Source organism: Sciurus vulgaris (genome assembly GCF_902686455.1).
Source record: "Sciurus vulgaris genome assembly, chromosome: 13".
Lineage (NCBI taxonomy): Eukaryota > Metazoa > Chordata > Mammalia > Rodentia > Sciuridae > Sciurus > Sciurus vulgaris.
In genome coordinates this window covers 90,982,506-91,003,992 of record NC_136474.1, presented here as the reverse complement: position 1 = coordinate 91,003,992, position 21,487 = coordinate 90,982,506, and the positions used below count along the sequence as shown (strand labels likewise).

At 35.6% G+C, this 21,487-nt stretch overlaps 1 protein-coding gene across 4 annotated transcripts in view; it reads left to right on the top strand.

Moving 5' to 3' along the window:
- Positions 1–388: 388 nt before the first annotated feature.
- The window catches only part of TMX3 (thioredoxin related transmembrane protein 3), a 36,319-nt gene continuing 15,220 nt past the window's right edge, over positions 389–21,487 (top strand). Inside the window, exons 1-9 of one of the 4 annotated variants that reach the window (XM_079109211.1) lie at positions 389–613; positions 1,457–1,511; positions 4,328–4,367; positions 5,598–5,721; positions 13,374–13,419; positions 14,661–14,741; positions 17,285–17,384; positions 18,147–18,224; positions 20,971–21,037. In XM_079109211.1, coding sequence (XP_078965337.1) covers positions 559–613; positions 1,457–1,511; positions 4,328–4,367; positions 5,598–5,721; positions 13,374–13,419; positions 14,661–14,741; positions 17,285–17,384; positions 18,147–18,224; positions 20,971–21,037 — 646 coding nt within the window. In that variant the 5' untranslated portion in view covers positions 389–558. Of the gene's footprint in view, positions 614–745; positions 879–1,456; positions 1,512–4,327; positions 4,368–5,597; positions 5,722–13,373; positions 13,420–14,660; positions 14,742–17,284; positions 17,385–18,146; positions 18,225–20,970; positions 21,038–21,487 lie in introns of those variants that run through there. The other 3 variants (XM_079109212.1, XM_079109213.1, XM_079109214.1) reach the window with 3 other exon arrangements.

Here is a 21,487-nt window from a genome sequence, read left to right as displayed (position 1 = left end):
CTCCATTTTCCCACGCAATGCTAACGCACTATTTCCCACGAATTTTGCCCAAGACCAAAAGCGCACGTGCGCTCACCGTAGAAGGTAAAAAGATAAATTCAACTTCGAGGGGCGTCGCCGGAACCCACCTCGTCCCTCACTCAGCGAACCCGGCTTTGGGTTCCACCTCCCGGAAGCGCCCCCTGGGCGCCGCTTCCCGCCCCGCCCCGCTCCGCCCTCACAGGAAGTGCCCCCAGCGCGCCGCGCCGCGCCCCGCCCTCACAGGAAGCGCCCCCTTGCCGGGTTCCCACGCTCCTGTAGTCTGCGAGGGCGCAAAGGAGCCCAGAGAATGCCAGTGCGCTTGCGCCGCAGAGCGCGCATGCGTCGCAGTGCTGCGCATGCTCGGAGGCCGAGGCCTGCGAAGTGCAGTGAGGGTAACCGAGCCGACCCGCCCCGCCCCCGGTGTGAGCGCGGAGCTTTCCTTTCGCGCGGTCCTGCCGGCTTCCTTTTCCGGACCGGCAGGCGGTCGGCACCGGCGTTGCCTTCTCTGCCCCGCACCCTGAGCCGCTGCAGCCCTCCATGGCGAGCCTGGCGGGTCGGAGGAGCCGGGCGGCGCTCGGGCTCTGCGCCACAGGTAACAAGTGCACCGAGGCGCAGCTGCGCGCGGCCGGGCCGGGCGGGCCGGGGTCGCCGGGCCGGACCCAGCGGACGTCCTCGGGGGCTCTGGCAGCCGGCCTGCTCGAGACTTCGCGCCGGAGGTCGGCACGATGCGGCGCCTGCCCTCCGGCTCTTCTCCTGCCGGGGCAGGAAGTTCAGCAGCGCCGACTTCCAGCTCGGGGGCGAATCCTGCCTGGACTCGAGGGCGGGTCTCGGCACGTTGGAAGAGAGTTTCCCCCGGGGTAAGAGGTGGTCACGGCCTGCCCACGGTCAGTTCGCCAGGATTGTGCACTGTGAAAAGTGACCCGAGTGTGTGTGCGCGCCTTCCTCGGGGTGCCTGGCTCTCCTTGCTCGCTAATGCGGCCACTGTTCTGTAGTATCAGGTGTGACTCTACCTCAGTTTCTTCCGTGCTCTCCTTTTTTGGTAAAATAAATATATAAATAAGTGATAATAATAATGATGTTTTGAATAGCATTTGTAGTTTTTACTGAAGAGGCAATTGCTAGTTAAAAAAAATAGAGAAGTGAGTTTTATCTCCATCCAAAAGGTAGTAAAAAATATATATGTAGAATATGGCACTATGTAATAGGTGAGTTAGCCTGTGTAGCACTTGCTAGTTGCAGGATGGTTACACGCAGGGTAAATATTTATTAAATGGATGTACTACTTAAGCTTCTGCATCAGTCAGCCCTTGGAGTGGATCAATGATGTAAAAAAAAAAAAAGAAATCAGAACATTTTATAGGTGACTAAACATACAGTAAGAACCAGGTGATTAATCACTCTTTTCTACATTTTGTCTTCTTTTTTTGTTTTGCAGTTATTTTACTTGATATGGCTTTTTGTAAAGGATTTGTAGAAGATTTAGATGAATCGTGAGTATATATATGTATATTTAAAATATTATTTTATCTTTGAAAACTTCAGCTTTTATCTAAATTTTTGCATGTGAATCTTTTCTGATGATAGGGGCAGTGATGACCCGTGTTTATATGTTGGTACTTTTTTTTTTTTTTTTTTTCAGGAATTGTTCTAAAAACTATAATATGTACACAATGGGTATGTGCCCCAGACATTTTTACTAATAGTTAAAAGATCAAAAAACTGGCAAACTTTTCCATGTTCTATTTTATCACTTTACCTTGTATTTGGTTCTTTTTGCTTAATCATACGTAGTGGGTACTGGAATTCAGTGTTAATTTTTATAGTATCAGCAATAATCACAGGTCCTTGCTTGTAGTGGATGAGCTGTCTAGCTCCGGATAATAATCCTATGTGTTATCGTTCAGGCTTGACTGGAGGCAATAACAATGCCCTTCCTGCCAAGCCACAGGGGGAAGGTGCCCTCCCCACACCAAATTTGGTGCACAGTGCATTGCAGTCTCTAGAGGGACTGTAGTTAAGGACTCAGACCTCCCAGGCCAACCACATTTATATGCATATGTGTGTTCCTAGCCCAGTTCTTTGTGGAGTCCTCTTTATTTGAGGCTTCATCTGAGGCATTTCCCAGGCATTTTTTTGCCAAGACCTCCTTACCAGTGGCCAGAGGCAGAGCTCTTCTTAGCAGTAAGACGAATTTCCCTGTCTGTGCTGACTCTCGATTAGTGTTGTTTCATGTGTAAAAATGGAACATTGAGGAACTGGCACCTCTTTTTTTTGTCTCTTGGCTTACACGGTCACACTCAGTGGATTAAAATCTTGATTGTTACTTCCAGTTTAACTGGTTGTCCTAATTTACCACCTGAACACCTGATTGCGTGACCGAATCAGTTGAGCACTGTGCTGTTACAGAAGAGTAAAATGCCTAAGGTCCTGTGGTCCCAGGCATACTGATTGGTCTTAGAAGTGCTTGCAGATTGCTTAGAGAAACTTTCTGATGCTGAGGAAGACATTAGGACCAAGGAGGTGACCTTAATGAATTTGGTGATACCCTGTGGGGTGCGCCATTGCAGATTTCCTTTTTCATCTTGTCCTGGCAGTGCTGACCGCCTGAGGAGGAAGGAATTGTTCTGCTCCTGTTGGTCATTTCATTAGCCATGTGGATGCTTACCAGAAAGGCCCCTACGCTGGGTAACATTACCAAGAGCAAATCATGCTTCTGAGTTAAGTGAGGAAACTGAGTGATTCCTCATGGTAGAGCAAGCACATGTGCCACCAGTTGCTTCCTGGATTCATAAGACATGGACCATGAAAATTCAGGCATGATTCTAGACTGAGCATGGAATGCAATTATAGAAGGCACCAAAACAGCATTAAAAAGGCATTCCACTTGTCTTACCATGTTCAAAGCTAAAAACACTTCCTGAGGACAGATTGTTCAAGCTTATGGGCAAGGCTATTCTCACCAAATAGAGAACACTGGATCCCTCATTCCATCCATAGTGTTCCTCTGAATCCCAACTGGAGTTGATGCATCTCTGGATTTGCCTTAGTCATCTACATGTGTTCCACTGGCTTCAGTCACATTATCAAGTCCTAACGGGACTGTTTGCCTCCTGTTCAGGTTCTCTAAGATTACTGCATCTGATGGCTCAACCTACACATTTGTGGGACAAATCATGGTTATACAGTCTACTCTGTATGCTCTGGATCACTCTTTAATTCACAGGGATGATTGAACATTTTAATGGACAGTTGAAGGACAGGTCTAAAGCAGATGACAATGTGCAAGTTTACCCTAGCCTGGATTACACATCTCAGTATTGAGTGATTTCAATGTAGTAGTTCCCCAATTAGGTACTTTTCTCAAACATCATATGAAAATAGCCATCAGGAAATGATGGCAGTCATCCTAGAATCCAGGTTCCCAGATTAAAAACAAAGGACCAGTATGTAAACAGGCTTTTCCAAGAATAGCAACCTTAGGCTTTGCTACATTAACTTTTTTCTAGAGGGGTAAAATGGAATAAAAGGGTGAAGAGCTTGGGTGTACACTGTCATCCATTGGTATCCATGGGGATTGGTTCCACGACACCCTGCAGATACCAAAATCTGGATGCTCAGGGACCTTATATCAATGATACAGTATTTGCATATGCCTTGTGCACATCCTCTTGTATAGTCAAGATCACCTCTAAATTACTTATAATATTTAATGTAAATGCTACGTAACTAGTTGTTATGCTCTGTCTAGAATAATGTCAAGAGAAGAAAACCTTATAAGCAACACTCTGTGGCAGATTGATCAAAACTGACAAAATTTTAGCTCGTTATACAGCAAGAAAGTCTAACCTATTCTGGTGTTCTCTCTTGCATGAGACAAACCGTTGTCTAGACTTAAACTGTAAAGAAATAAAGAGAAGAAAACCTACATGTGTTCAGTACAGAGCCAGAGTGGCAGTTTTCTACCCTGCCCCACTGCCCCAAGTATTTTCAGGTCTTATTTGGTAATCCACAGATGAGGAAAGCCAATTATATTTGTATTTCTACCAAAAAAAAATCTTTAATTCTGCTTTCTTTTTGTTGGATTCTTTATTCCTAATTGTCTCTTTGATCAGTTCTCTGCTTTTATTCTTAAAATATTTAATAGATAGGATAAGATTTAGAGGTCTCCGAGTAAAAATTTTACACAAAAATTTATTGAAAGAATTTATTTCATGTTCCTATTTTTATCAGTTTATTATCCCTACCCATACTATACATTTGTAAAGTGGACACAAACATAAAATCAGAGATTTGCTTTTGTTTTTAGGTTTAAAGACAATCGAAAAGATGACATTTGGCTTGTAGATGTGAGTATGTAAATTTTATGTTAATTACCTGCCCCTACCATTTTAAATCCTCTTTTCTATTCTCTTTCACCCAAGGAGGGCAATATATAGTTAGTACTTACGTATCTAATTAATTTTTTTTTCACAGATAGTACTGTTATGGTTTTTCTGTTAAATGAACCTTGGAGCGTTAAGATTTTGGCAAGGGGACTTGTTTTAATGAAATTTCGGGGTTGGGGGCATTAAGATAGGAAGCTAAAATCCTATCTTATAATGAGGTGAATTTGTGGATTTTGTCTTTAGGAGATTACGGTATGATTTTATTATAGAATTCATTCATTTCTTCATGTTTTCCAAGATATTGATTAATCTCATTTAGTCACAGTCATACTTTAGTCTTAATAGTGAACAAAATTAAATATTTAACATCCTTTCCTCACTTTCTAGATTGGAATAAATTTAAACTTCACAATGATTGTGATTTGTTTTAACATGCTTCAGCACAAGTAGCAGCAAAAGAAATGAAATAAAGTTGGTAGAGTTGGTGATTATTGAAGCTATATGATGAGTCATGAGAGTCTACTGTTCAGTTGTTTCTCCTTTTGTATATATTTGAACATTCCCATGGTAAAATTTAAAAAGAAATCTTCATGAAAATATAATAAGCAGTTTGTTAGCTAGGAGTTCTAAGTATTACCCCCACCATTTGGTGATTCTGGTCTGTGATTTTAGTTTAATCAGTCTGACTTGTAACTATTCTAAGCTAGTCATCCTAATGGTCTCCTGTATCTTGCCAATGGATACAATAAACTCAGCAAAGGCACTCTTTGTTGGGATTTTTGTAATAGAAATAGATTAATGTTTGCCATTAACACTTGGGTGTGCACATGGTATGATGTATGCATGCTTATTTGCTGGTTCCTATTTTTTTTTTTTTTTTAAGAACATGGACACATTCACTTGGAAGCAAAGATATTTTATTAAAATTCATATATCTGTTTTAAATAGATATGAATCTATTAAAATGAACTTAAGATAGTATTAGATTTGAGGTAATGTCCTAGGAGTTAACCTCCCTGTATTTCTTTGTGTCTTTGATGTTTTGCTGTATAACCACTTAAGAACTGTGTTTGAATTTTTAATCTCAAATAGATTATTAGCAGATTATTTAATCAGAGATTCTTTATTAAGATTCATATTTATAGTAGTGCAACATTTTTAGTGATTTTTTTTTTTTCTTCTTTTGGGTAGTTTTATGCACCGTGGTGTGGCCATTGTAAAAAACTGGAACCAATTTGGAACGAAGTTGGCCTTGAGATGAAAAGCATTGGTTCTCCAGTTAAAGTTGGAAAGATGGATGCTACTTCCTATTCTAGTAAGTCTTTACATAGTTTATTATTTTATTGTCCTTGTAAAGAAAATGTTTTCATTATATGCTGCATTATTCAAAGTGGGAGGGAACATTATTTTGTTTCTTGCAAATTTATCTTAATTTAATACTGCATACTGCTGGGTGTGGTGGCACACACCTGTAGTCCCAGTGACTGGGAAGGCTAAGGCAGGAGGATTGATAGTTCAAAGCCAGCCTCAGCAAAAGCGAGGCACTAAGCAACTCAGCGAGACCCTGTCTCTAAATAAAACATAAAAATGGGCTGGGGATGTGACTCAGTGGTTAAGTGCCTCTGGGTTCAATTCCTGGTACAAAAAAAAAAAAAAAGACTGTGAGTTAAATGGGTTGCCCTTGAGTATTTAACATACAACCTGTGCTAATCCTCGGCCTAACATAAACATGTAAGCTGTCATTTGTTCATACATTAACCCATCTTACTCAGTTTACTGGAGGCAACTATAGTCCGTTGAATGTTTAATAAGAACCTAAAGATAAGTTATGATGAATGTAAGTGAAAATCAGGAAGGTGTTCATGTTGAAAAGAATATAAGAGCGAAAATCAGAGCTCTTAACGAGTGTGTACAGAGCTAATGAGTATGTACAGAGAATAAAGTGAAGCAGAGCAAATCTGTTCTCCTGCTTGTTTTGCAAATAGAATTATTGGAACATAGCTACACTAGTTTGTTTACAGTTATTTAGACAGTTTTCATGCACCAGAGTCAAAATTGAGTAGAAGTTACAGAAATCACATGTCCCCCAAAACTTCAAATATTTATTACACAAAGTTTGCTAATAACTATTAAAGAATTTAGACAAAGACAAAACTAAGTTTGGAGAAATATGTACTATCATGAAAATTTAGAAAGAGAACAACTCCAGAAAGTAAGCCTGGCTTTGCCTGCTACTTCTGTTGTATGTTTTTGAAGGCTTCCAAGCTTTGAATTCCATATTGGTAAATAGTTAATTGTAATGCAGCTTCTATTGGTTATTTGAAGTTTGAATGATGTATTTGTAAAATCCATTGTATGTTATAAATATGTTTCTTTTAGTTAAAAAGGAAAGTTGAAGTGTGTACTACATATCTCTTTTTAGGAAGTCAGCTTTACATTCTGGATCATATTTTGGAGCAGGACCAACCTGTATTAATCTCATCTTTCTCATGTCCTGCTTTTGTGGCTTTGGGAAAGTTCTCAGCCTGTCTTAAGATTAGTTTCCATGTCTGCAAGGGACAGTGATATTTTCAAGATTGTGAAGATATTATTTTATGTTCAAAACTCCCTATTGCAAGAGCACATATACAGTGGCAAAGGATGATTTCAAATTGTTAGAACTGCCCAGGGCAAAATGTTTTGCATAGTTGTCAATAAGGAGGTAATACACATTTTTGAGAAGGCAAGTTGTTGATAAAAAAATTTTTGGCAACAACTTGTAAGATGAAAGAGAAGAGCAGGTAGAGACAAGAAAATCATGTAAGTGAACTTTTTGTATGTGGGAGATTGCTGGGAGCTGAGGCATGGGTAGAAGCCGTAGAGTGAAGTGAGAAAGAAATTATTATTATATTCAAGGCTGAAGTTGCAGATGAGATACTTTGGCAGTGCTTGAATATATTCCCTGAGCTGTACTACCACTGTCATGTGGAAACGAATGATAATTTAATTTTCAGTGCATTTTCAACCTCAGCTGAATTGGTAGCTCTCTGCTTTATCGATGTTTGCGATTTGGGAACTAGAGTGCATTGGGATGCTTAGAGCTGGAGTTGCTGATCACACATCAGTTTTTTCAACTTTGAAATACAGATTAATGTCAGGACATTGTCAAGGGGAGAAAATAACATTTGTGAGTTGCTTTTTCTTGAAATAAGCTTTTAAGAATGCTATATAAGGTATTGCTTTCAGTGGTTACACATGAAATAGGTTCCTGTGTCTAGATGCATTTTGATTAGCTATGTATATACATATTTATTCATAGATGCAATCATTAAATAGTTCACTCAATTATTATTTCTTAACTACTGTTATAAACCACCATAGCCTCTCTCTAGAGACTATTATAGACTCAGACAAACCCTGCCTTAGAAATGCTTACAATACTTATAGCCTTATAGAGGGAAAGATAAACCAGTAAGTGTAAAAAAGTCATAAAAACTGTAAATTCTTGTGATCACTTGAGTCATTCAATGGAGTAATAATGTATAAAGCAAATTGGGAATATAAAGAAAAATAGTCATTGAGAAAAATAGTTTATATAAATTAGTAAAAATCTTTATGGTAAACTGTTCATTTGATGTTTCAGTGAAAAATAACAATTTACATTGTCAAAATTTACTGTGGTATCTAATTCATCAATTTGCTTTTTATTAAGTGTTTCTGTGTGCCATTATTAAATTGAAACTCTGATTGGGGAAAAATAGATATACAAGGGCTGGGGATGGAGCTCAGTGTTATAACACTTGCCTAGTATGCACAAGACCCTGGTTTCCATTCCTAACACTACAAAAAGAAAAGAAAAAAAAAGCCAATATATTTCTCCTGAGTGGCTTAAACAAGGAAGTGTTTTAAATGCTCTGATTAAAAAAGCAGGATTTTTCTGGGTCTTTAGAATATTTTGTGTGTGTGTTTGTGTGTGTGTGTGTGTGTGTGTGTAAGTCAAGAATACACACACACACGTATATACACTGTGGTTTTTGAATTTTAATTTTATGTGGTTTGGAATTTTAATTTTTCAGCAACTTTTTTACTTTAAAATGGGACTGGTACTTTTTCATTTTTCATAAACCAGAGGTTTGATTTATGCCTCTAATTTCATGATTGTTACAGATTTTATTTCTTGTTCACTTAGCATTGTATTACATGTTATATTGAATTCATAGAGGGAAAAACCTTTATAGAGGTTACTTTGTAGGAAATATACATATAACATATTATCTCCCACAAACAACCTAGCTCTGGGAGAAAGGAGGGGGAACTGATAGATACTGAGGCCACTGTCTGCCAGGTGTTGTGCTATGTAGTTTTCATACCCATTCCAGCTTGCACCCCAGCCTATATAATGATGTGTTCTTGTGAGTACTTGTGACTCCTTGAATAATTGAAACATGGTTTATTGAAAAAAGTCATTCCTTTGTAAGAAAGTTATTGAGTCATGTTCATTAAATATCACGTATTAGGATAAGACAGAAACGTTCTAGGCATTTGTAATTCATCAGTGAGCAAAGTGGACAAAAATTCCTGCTCTCGCAGAGCTTGCATTTTTATGGTGAGAGATAAAGCAATAATCAATGTAAACATGAGTAAATATTAATACTGAATATTGTTAGCAATGGATGCTTTGTTCACTGCTATAGACAGTAAGATATTTATCTTCCTAATGTTTAAAAAAAAAGTTGATCAATATTCAGAATCACTGTGGAGACATTACAAATACATTTTTGCCTTGTACTTCCCAGTGTTTCTTTAAATACTTTCAGGCAGTTCAAATATAGGCAGTTTAGTGGAATTTAGAGTTAAATAGACAAAGAAATTGAGTCATCTGTTGGTGGTATTCTGTATCTTAACTGTCGAACGCTAATGATTTGACTATTTCATTAATACCTCTTCAGTCCCCCTATGCCATTTCTGTTTCTTGGCCTGTAGTCTGTAGACTAATGACCTGCATTCGGATGATGTGGTAACTCATTGTCAGTTCAGAGTCCTAAGGCCCACACCTGACCTACCAAACGGAAATAGTGTGATTTAGTCAAGAAAATATATTTTTAACATGCCCTTCAAGTGATTTTGCTGCACACTTAACATGGAGAACCACAAAGTAGAATATTAATTTGATTAACAGGTTACAGGATTTTGGTTTGGCGTGATATAGAATTATTCAAAGTGATCAAGTGTAGAAAAAGTCTCTTAATTTTCTTTGATGATACCTTATTTCTTATTCATTTATTTGTAATGATTGAAAGCAAATGCCATCAGGTTCAATCTAAGCTATATCTCTGTGTAGAACTTTTGAACTGGAGAAATTTAAAATGTATGATGTATTTTGTTCTCTGTGTTTGGAATTGCACCATAAACTTCTTGATGCATGGTTTTGTTTTGGTTTTTTTTTTTTTTTTTTTTGGTATTAGGGGTTGAACCCAAGGACCCAAGGTTGCTTTACCATTAAGCTGCATCCCCAGTTTTTTATTTTTTATTTTTGAGACAGGGTCTCACTGAGTTGCTGAGGGTTCCCTAAGTTGCTGAGGCAGGCCTCAGCTTGCAGTGCACCTGCATCAGCCTCCCTTATTGCTGGGATCACAGGTGTGTGCCACTGTATTCAACTCTTTGTGCACAGTAACTGATGTCAAATAATAAAAATGTTGTATGGTGTTCACTATAAATTCAGATATGTATTTTAACCTTTCTTTGTGTATGTATCCCTTGAAGAATAAATACTGAAAATTTCTCATTCAGCAGTTAAATTGTGATATCATGTGCCCCATAATGGGATGCTGATTTTTATTGTGGAACCAATGGAATTCTGTTTAGTTTCTATTTAAATTGTGATATGGTTTTATGGCAAAGATCATAGTTTATCTCTCTTGATGCCTAAGCATTCAGTGGTGTTTGAGCAATAAAATTCTTATTCTGACTTCTTGTTTACAGATTATATTTGCAAATCAATTTTACTTTCTACATTATAAGCACTTTTTGATTAGTGATAACATTCCAAGGTTTCTAACTTTGCATTGTTGACATTTTGGGCCAGATAATTCTGAGGTCTCTTTTTGAGGGGCATGGGGGTTCTTGTGCATTATAGGATTTTTTAGCATTGTCTCTTGCCTGTCCCCACTAGATACTGGTAGTACCACCTCCTCGCTGCCCACTCCCATCCCCACATTGTGTCAATCAAAAATGTCTCCATTTGACTAACCACTACTATATTTTATGCTCTTTTCATATTGGGTACATAATGATACTTAGTAAGTACTAAGAAGGATAGTACTTTCCAGCTGAAAAAGAGATGGAGAGTTTGAGGCTCACTCCCCTTCCCTCCGCTCCCGGTCCCAGTTTATAGGTTAAGTAACATGGTAACTAAGGTGACAGGAGAGTAATTTTGTACACAAGTTTGAGACAGAATTAGGCCTACAATCCTAGATTACCATGATTCAAATCCTTTCCTGCCTTACCGCCATCATATTATTATAATTTCGAAGCCAGAAATAAAATAGATTGTTTCATGTTTAATCTCATTTTAGAAAGATTTAAAGTTACAAAACTTCATGGGAAGTTATTCATTTTACAAACAGGATCTTCTATTTCTGAAGCAATTGGTATAATTCTTCTCTAATATTAAAAGTAAAGAATGAAAACTTAGACTGAACGTCAATTGAATCCTTACTTCCTAATTGTTATGTTTTCTAACAAGTTACCACATCTTAATAAGTTTTATTTTAATCTGAATTTGCACTGTTTTTTCTTCCACACAAAAGTGCTTCAAAATACAGTGGAAGGATATTAAAAGCCTATTATAAAATTTTATACATTAGTATTTATTAATATTATCTGCATGTTGATGTATTAGGAGATAATTACTAGCAGTGAGATCAAGAACAATAGTAGGAAGGAAATGGATCTAACATTTAAGGATGATCTATGTGCCAGAATCTGTTCTAGATACTTTTCTACATATTTTCACATTTAAAAATTCCACCCATAGCCCTGAAAGGTGAGTGGAATCTTCAGAAGCAGAATCAAAGAAGTTGAGTCATCCAGCTCTGTATCAGATAATAAATGGAGTAGTCAGAATCTTGAGCCTGGGTATTACAGGTCTCTAACCTAGCTTTGTGTGCTTTGTATTATATTGTCATTCCCCTCAAGGGGACGCTAAGGACGTTTACTTATTGTTAATTGAAATTCTGTCAAACATGAAGATTAAGGATCCAGGGGTAGATGATACTGTCTTTAGTTTCTAGATATGAAAATAGAGGTCAAAGAGATTGATAGGGTTCAGTGTGGAGCTGGGATCTTTCCTCTGAAACCTGTTAAGAGATTCAACTCATGCTGTGAAATACTCTGACCATATTTGTTAGTGTGTGCTTCATTTTCTTTATTTGTTTTGCACATAAATATATTTTAAGATAATTTATATGGATTGATTACTTAATGGGATATAACTCCCTCCCCCAATCAGTTATATTCTTAGGTTGGCAGGTTTTAATCCGTTTTTAGGTGAAGATGATATGGGCTTGTATTTATTTGCCTCCATAATTTGGGAAGGATGGAGTTTACTCATATAATCTCCCCCAAATCAGTGTGTGTGCTTCAGAGAATGCCTGCCGTCTTGGTAGTCACAGTCATTGTCAGTTAGAGTATACTTCACAGAATTAAGTTGTAAGTTAGAGATGGGCACAGATTGTGTAATTGCTCTAAGTTCACACAGATATTCAGAGTCAGGACCTCCAGAACTTGAGCTTTTGTTAGCCCTGCTGTTTGTGGTACCTTTTATGAAAGTAAGTGTTGGTCACTGTCCAGACCATTGTGGTCATCTGCCTCCATGTTCCTTGGGAAGAACTCTAAGGTGAAGAAGGCAGAGAGATTTGGGCATTACTTTGCTACAGATTTCCCTTGTTATTCTCAGTTGGTGGGGTGTAATAAGAAACCCGATGGGTTCAATCCCCAGTGCCAAAAAAAAAAAAAAAAAAAAAAAAAATATAATAAAGAAACCTGCATGAACCAACATGAAGTGAATGTTAACTGGAGTCCAGGTCTAAGAGCAGTTTCCTTCTCCACAACTGCAATATGCATATGTCCTGGAACTGAGGAAATGACCAAGGGAGAAGTGTGGGGTAAACACAGTTCCCTCTGCACAAATGCTAGTATAGCTTAGCCCGTGTTTTATATTGTATACTGTCCATTAACTGGGAATATTTCTTTCCTTGTTGCCCTGAGTATAGTATTAATTTGATGATTTTTTTGTTTTCTGAAAGTCCTGATTCCCTTATTGGCATGTACTTGGTTTTGTTTTTATTTCTTCTTTCATCTCAAAAGATGCCATTGGAGCAAATACTTCTTATTTTAATTACTGTGAGGATTTCAGAATAATCTTTGAGATAAATTATTCTAGGTTATTACAAAAGCAGAAACTTACAAAATACAGAGTTGCTTTTTAATCATATTTACTGCAGTTAATTAAATAATTTTGCAAATATAATTTATGGTTTTAAATTAAAATGCACTGCAGTTCTTGCAGACTCAGTAAACAAAGGAAGAGATGGGTCTTCTTTAGAAAAATGAATGAGATCTAGGAAGAAATGCTTGTCCTGGAAATCAAGTCAAAAGAAAAGTACCTTATGTACTTTAAAATAATACTAATAAAAACCAGAATATCTTCTAGAATGATTACTTAGGAGGTAAATTTTGAACTATTATTTTGGCATTTTTTTATTTCATCAGAGTATTTTGTGCCTGCCATGGATTGAATTATTAAGTAGTTGATTTGAATTAGAATGTCTTGTTTTTCATTTTTCTATGTGAGTCTCTTTTTAAGTACTCAAAAGCAATATATCTATAAGGGCTTATATAAATATATATTTTTAAGTAAAAGGCTCATTTGTTATCTAGTTTCTTAATTAAAAAAATTTAGAATTATTTATTCTTTTTCTTATCAAGGCATTGCTTCAGAGTTTGGAGTTCGAGGTTATCCAACAATTAAGCTGTAAGTTGAGTGTTGTATGTTTATATGTGTATTTTTTATTCACTCTTCTTACATTTTAGTACATTTATTTCTAGTAATTTCTTTGGAGGATTGAGGATTGAGTTCAGATTTTTTTTTTTTTTTAGATGAAATTTGTATTCAAAGGAGAGGGAATGCTCTTTATTTTTAAGTCAAAGTGTTTATGGCTAATTCAGTAAATGTGTTTTGAGTGCTTACTGTGTGATGTGCCTTGTGTAAGACATGATATACAGTCATAAATTATGAGATGTTTCTTCCTCTGGAGGAGCTCAAGTACGTATTCTACTTTCTCTCTGTAAATTCTGTTTCCTAACAGATTTAACGGTTATATGACCAAATTTACTTCATTAGAGATAAAAGACATGCAGGGAATCAAAATTGATGGACATTAAATCTAATTTGTAGGTATTGATCAAGTCTATTAGAGTATACAAATTGGTGTAATAATTCTAAAGGACTTCATTTGATTTTGCAGGATATTCATTACCCTTCTGTTGGTAATGTGGATAGCTGAGGAATTGCTTTGAAAGTTATTTTTATAATAAAAGATTTTTCCATATTTAAAAATATCAAATATCAAAAATTGAATAACTTAAATTTATTATATCTTTAGTATTACGTTGATTTCTTTCCTTTTTCAAAATGTTTGCTAAGCCTCTTCCTTGCGAGTTTAATTTTCCTTTTCTGTTTAATTGTATGTGTTTTGTTATGCTTCCTAATTTTTCTTTTTCGTAGTTTCAGTTAAGGAGACACATAAATTAATCATAAGCAGGCTTTTGAATAATTACCTTAAGGTTTTAGAAAAGTAATTTTATGTTTTTTATGGTGGATATTGGATCATCTATTAAGTAACTATGCTATTGTGTTTAAATTTGTATGGCTTTACTAAAATACTCTTAATCTCCCTTTTATTTCCCTTTTGACAGATAAGATAGAATCACAGTGCTTTGAAACTCTTGACCAGGAATGTATAGATTACTCACTTTTTAGAAGGCATAGAGGCTCAGTGTAACTGTTAGATATAGTCAAACATTTTGTATGATTTATTAGAATACATCCTTTTCCTGAGTATTTTGAGTTGCTGATCCTCTGAAGCAACATGACTATACTACTTGTAAAAATTCTCTGTGATTACTGTTTCATGTACTGTAAGTTTATGCTACAATAGTGATTAACCTTATATGTTAAAACTTAAAATAATTCATATTATTTATTTATTTAAGATTAAAGGGGGACTTGGCATATAATTACAGAGGACCACGAACAAAAGATGATATTATTGAATTTGCTCACAGAGTATCTGGGTAAGTTCTTTTCAGGAAAAGCCTTTACTATAAAATAATAACATTTGAAAATTAGATATAATAAACCATTTTGAATGCACATATTTTAGGGACTTAACTAAATAAAATGTTTGCTGATTAATTTATAAAAAAAAAAGATAGGTATGTAGCAGATACAAAGAGATGCTTTAAAGAAACAGTGGTTTCTATTACATATTTGTTAATCTCACATTTAAATTTACTTTGTGTACAGAAGAAATGTTCTCCAGTGAATTTCAATACATTTTCAAACTTTGTAGTACTTGAAAAGCAGTCCTCCCTTTTTCATGGGTGGTACATCCCAGCACCCCTGCTAATCCTGAAACTTTGCATAGTACCAAACACTGTATATGTCGTGTTTCTTCTGACACATACATATCTGTGATAAAGTTTAATTTATAAATTAAGCACAACAAGAGATTAGCAATAGTAACAAATAAAACATAGCAATTCTAAAAGTATACTATAATGCAGGAGTTATGTGAATGTGATGTCTTTTCTTCTTTCTCTCAATACCTTTTGTGTTTTCACCTTTCCATTTGAAGCAAACCTCTAAGTCTTATCTTTCGTATCCAAATTTCCAGCAACACTACTCTTGCACATTGGAGCCATTATCAAGTAAACTAAGAGTTCTTTTAACACAAGCATCGTGATTCTTTCATGTCCATCTGATAATGAAAAGGACTGCTAAGTGACTAATATGCAGATAGTCTATACAGTATGCACATGCTGGAAAAAGGGATAATTCCCACCCCTGATAGGACTCTGTGAGATTTCAGCATCCTAATCAGAGTGCACAATTTAAAACTCAAAAATTGTTTATGCTGAAATTTTATTACTATGTAGTTTTGGAATTTTAAGATTATTCATGTTCTGATAGACTTCAGCTTTCATTCTTAGTCTGAGGTACTAAAAAATGTTTTTGAGATGCAACTAAAATACTTGTCCTTATCATCACATGCTGGTTTATGCCAGCTGTGAGATGACCTTGCAGTATTTGCTTAAAATATAACAATTAAAACCTAAGAATCCATTTGATTTACAGATTTCTGAGGTTTTATTGGTAAGGAAGAAAATTCTTCCATAAGCATTTCTTATGGATTTGAATGCGATATTTTTTTTAAATAAATCTTGCTGAGGAATAATAATTTAATGTGATTATTTATGCTTGTAATTATTTAATGTAATTATGTGAAACCTTTTGAAGAGAACATTTATCAAGATAGATTAACGTACGTTAGCTTTAAAGAATATGAGCTTGACAGGATAAGATATATCGATAATCCTAATAGCTTTATTAGAATAGGATTGGTTTGTGTGTGCATGTGTGTGTGTGTGTGTGAGATCTGATGTAGTCTCATTATTTGAGAAAATTCACACAATTTGGAATATCTTTATAGAAGTTCAGAATGCTTTCTGATGTATTTACTCATTGATTGCATGTTTTATTTCCTTTCTTTGCCTTGTAAATAAAGTTTTGTATAACTTTTATGTGAAGCAAATGGTATGTGGGATAGCTTTGCTCTCCCATGTCTTATTAGTTTATAGGTTTTGACAGTTTTAAGAGCTTTTTGGTTTAAGCTTAAGAAGGGCTTCTCCTGATGTAACTTGGGGTGACTTTATTGCTAGTTACATTTCAAGAATCAGCTCTGGAGTTGCATCACTTGCTAATTAATTATTGAGCATTAAAATGGAGGTTAGGGGAAGGTGATGCAATGAATCCCAAGAATTGTGTGATTTGAAACTGCCTTTGCAAAGTGTGTTCTGTTTTTGTTTTTGTTTCTTTTAAATGAATTTTTGGGGTGAAAATCTGACAATATGTACCATTTTAAAAAGAGAATTGCTTCTTTTAGTTATTTAATGATATTTTATAGGTGATATGTTTTATAATAATTTTGATGTAATTCATTTCTCCTTGCTTTAGAAAAATATTATATAATAAAACTGTAAAGTTTGTTTTTTCTCTGCAAGGTTCTTATGCACTATTCATACCATTTTTTCTGAAAATAATTAATAACCTGGGAACTTTACAGGTTTTAACCTCTGTAGAATACTTCTATCTAACATTTACATTGACAGAATATTATATAAATATTCTTAAGCACTGTATACTCCTGGGAGAGTATTTCACAGTGTGTTTTGTGAATGTTCTTTTAAAGAGGGATAATAATTCTCATGTGAATTGTTTTAAACCAATGGCTATAAATAGATGATAATTCTTTTTTTTTTTACCTATCAAAATATTGGCATGGTGATACTCTCTAAAGAGACGTATTTGAAACTTGTTTTCAAACTGGTAAGTTAAATTGTGGGTACATATATTGTTACTGTGTGAAAATAATTGTAGTCATGGATTAAAGTTTTATTGGGTTTCTATGGATTTGGGGATAACACTTAAAATGAAATAATACATTATTAAAACTTTTTAACTGTACACATGATCAGCTCTCATATAAATGGGAGTGAATTATATAGAAATTATGTACTATCTTTAGTTCATATTCGTTTGTTTTGTTTTCAAACAGGGCTCTAATTCGGCCACTTCCAAGTCAGCAGATGTTTGAACATGTGCAGAAGAGACATCGTGTATTTTTTGTTTATATAGGTGGAGAATCACCTTTGAAAGTATGAAATTATTTTTTGATCCACAAAAACACGAGTATAATTTAATTTTCTGTAGAGTTAAGACTTTATCAGAATCTCAAAACTTACAGGAAGTCTTTTAGTTCATAAGTATTTTTTGTAATAAAAACACTTCCTCAGATACCTTCTGTGGTGTTTGCTGCTCTGAACAGAAGTTGGTAAAAACATCGTAGATGCTGCCTACCTTAGTGTTTGTTTTATTACTGACCTGGTTTTTTAAATTTCATATTGCTTTTTTTTGTGTGATGCTGGGAATTGAACCTAGGGCCTCACGCGTGCAAGGCAAGCCCTCTACCAACTAAGCTATATCCCCAGCCCTCATCTTGCTTTTTAGCGTTGTAAATTTTGAGACTACAAATTGCAGTGCGAATGTCAGCTTTTTAAAGGCAAAAGTTCATTGTCTTTAAGTTACTTGATGTGTATGTGCGCACACACTTACCTTCCCTATAATCATCACTGTCATTATTATTCATTGTTAATATAACTTAATACATTGAATCAAATTCAAAATTCAGTGTCAAATATTTTTGGATGAGGATAAAAGCACTTGGTTACAGTTATCTTTTGCCCCAGAAAAAACTCATTTCATTTGCTTGTATTCCATCTTTTCACACAAAAGGACAGGCGGTAGTATCTTACAACTACTACTTACTGTGTAAGGTAGCTCTGACTTTAATGAGGAATGAATTTTGATCTTTATTTACTATTCTAAAAAGGCCATTTTTCCTCTTTATATTGTTACAGGAGAAATACATAGATGCTGCTTCAGAATTGATCGTATATACATACTTCTTTTCTGCTTCAGAAGAAGTAGTTCCTGAGGTAACATTTAAAATTATATTTTAATGCCAATTTTGTTTTTTAAATTTTACTTGTTTTATGTTTTGTGAGGCATAGAAAGAGTAAACATGTTTACTCTTTGCTACTGGTGCCAGACTGCTTATTATTTATAAACAGATATCACCAGATTCATGAAATTTAGGAATCATTACTGTAGTGATTTTATTCTCTTTGAAATAGTAAGGCTGCTGACAAATGATACCTGATACTCTCAGATTGTTCATAAGTAGATCAACTTGGGTTTGTGTACTGCATGTGCATGTGTGTTACAGATGAAGTCTTACTATTGAGTCTTTTGTTGGGTCCTGAGATAGAAGTTCTGAGTAGACAAATCTATAAATGGGATCTCAGAAATGCTGTAAAACAAAATGGGGGCAGTGATAGTTGGGACATATGGGGGTGGATAACCGCACTATATTAGTTAATCAAGAAATGTCTGTATGAGAAAAGAATATATAAGCCAGGACTTAAGACGATGTGAAAGAGTCATGCAAAGATAATACAGATGCCAAGATGAGAACATAAACCTGGCGTATTTGAGGAACAGGACAATAGACCAGACTGTGGTGCGGTGAGAGAGGAGATGGGAGGCAGGCAGAGGCCACTGCAGGACCTGTGAGTCCGGGCAGCTTGTGTGATGAGACTGAGGCTGATGGAGAACATGGTCTGATACCTATTTGAAGGGCATTACTCTGTGCTACATGCAGAGGGAATTGTGGATTGGATAGTTAGCAAAGAAGATACAGGGAGTTCTGTTGAACTTTTGCAGTAATCTCAGGAGTTTGGACTTGGGGGTTAGTAAAGCACTTAGGAGAAGTGAAAGGATTTGTTTAGGAGATAGAATTGTCAGGGCTTGATGTTGAATTAAAGACTGGTCTAAAGGGGAGCCCTAAGTCTGGTTGGAACACCTTGGTCAGTAGTAGTGTTACTTTTGAGCTTGAGGAATGTTGGTGTTTGGGAAGTGAAATGGTGATTAAGGACTCAAAAATGTTCTCTTTAATTTGATCTTCTCAGGCATCTAATTTCAAGCATTAAATAGACAGTTGGATATAGAGGTCTAGAGATAAGTCGAGGCTGCACGAATAAACTTCCTAGACACGGGATGCAATATTTTAAAGAAACAAGTAGTCCCAGCAAAGAAGAATGAGTAGAAATAGTAAATAGGAAAACAAAGATGAGTGAGAAGCCAAAATTAAAAAAAGAAATGTATTTTAAAAAGGACTAGCTAATTGTTTCACCTGCTTAGGAAGTAATCAAAGTGAGGAGGAGAAAAGTAACCACACTGTCCACCTGGATGTGGTTGTTTTTGAAAGAAGTACTGGGGACAGGTAATTATATGGTGTCACTTGAGAGATCAATGGCAGATAAGAACGTAGAGACCACAGTATGAAAATTTTTGCTTTGCAGGGGACCTGAGAAATTTGACAGTAACAAGGGAAACATGAAGGCTATCAGAGAAGCTTTTTTTTTTTAACTAGTATAAGTTATCAAAATGTTGAAATATTTTTATTTTCACAAAGGTAAGTCATATTTCTGATTATTATTAGAGTGTTTTAATGTTTAAATATTTTGATTTAAGATTACAGACTTATATAGAAGATGTTTAATGTTTCCTGCAATGCGTATGCAGGTGTTTATGCTATAACCATGTATTCTGAACTGATTTTCAGCTCCTTAGAGTATCTCAGGCCATTTTTGACCAACCCAGATCCATTTTACTTTACCTGCTTTGGTGTGATTCAAGTTATTTTGCACGGTATTCTTTGTTTATACTTTTACTTTTGGCAGAAAAGGAAAGATGGAGTAAATGAAGGGCCATCTTTGCCATCAGCGTCTCAAACAGGTGTCTTTCCAAAATGTTACAGACCACTAGTATGGAATGCCAGTATGCGACATAAAGACTAAAATGAACTTCAACTGGAATTTCTAATTGTTTTTTGTCTCCTAAGTCCAGTGGATCATTCTTTAGTATTAGAGAGTTTGTGGTGAATCCTCATCTGCAGAGCCTTCCTAGCAGTGTTTCTTGGAGTACACCAGAGTTACTCAGTTACAGGCCCTGACACCATCCTAATCCTCATGTAGCAGTGGGATGTCTTAGTCATGGGCCCTAGAGTGGGCACAGATAGCATCTGCTACATGGGCATCCTTGGTCATTATGTATTACTGTTGTTGTTATTACCTCTGTCACCTAGTTTCTTCAAGCAGTTTTAAATTATTCTTGGAAATATCAGTCTTTGTCATCTTTTAGTTCTGAGTATGTTATTGGCAAAAGTGTGCTTGGGGAAATAATAGTTTTTTCAAAATAACACGATGAGTTTTACTCCAGTAGAAAAATCTCTAAAAGGGGCAAAGTCCATGATTTTTATGGTTCATCCAGATTTTGAATACTAGTGTTTTACGAGTTTCATTACTTTTACAGTTAGGATTTATGAAAATTTTAGTTGGTACTATAGGGGAGGATAAGAGGGGTACATTAAGATAGTTTCTGACTTCACAATACTTAAGGGCATTCAGAACCAGTCTTCAGGTGAATTTGGAATTGACTGTACTCTTTTTAACTTTGTAACTTTTTTGTAACTAAATTTAAAACTACATTTCTGTTGGGGTTTGTATATATGTGTGTGCTTGTGCACTTGCACACTTTGGTATCTTTGAATACTTGAAATCATAGCTATCAATTAAAAATTTTTTAGTGCTAAAAGTTATATAAACTTCTCATGTTTTGCAGTATGTGACCCTAAAAGAGATGCCTGCTGTGCTCGTTTTCAAAGATGAAACTTACTTTGTATATGATGGTAAGTTCCAAAGTTTTAATCAATATAGAACATTTTAAAATTAAGTGCTGTACTGTGTCTATTACAGGAGGTGTTGATAAGATTTTGTAAATGCTGCTACTGTTCACAGTTCCCTTTAGTTGAGTGACTAATGTGTTTTTACCTTTCAACTTTAGTTTTTCCATTTCTTGTACTTTCATTCTGAGTTTTGCTAATAGTAAATCTTTTGGCAAATTATATGACTTTTTGGAGAAGTAAACTGTGTGCAATTCCTATACATTACTTTAAAAATGTTCAAAATTAATTTAAGCCAATACCTAACATTGTAGACACATAAAAAGATGAAATAATAAAATATCAATAGTAAAGCCTCCATAAATTCCTCTCCATCTGCTTCTTTTCATCTTCAGAGAAATTATTTCATTAAACAAATACTTGATCTGTTTTTAAAAGTTTTATTTTATTATCAAA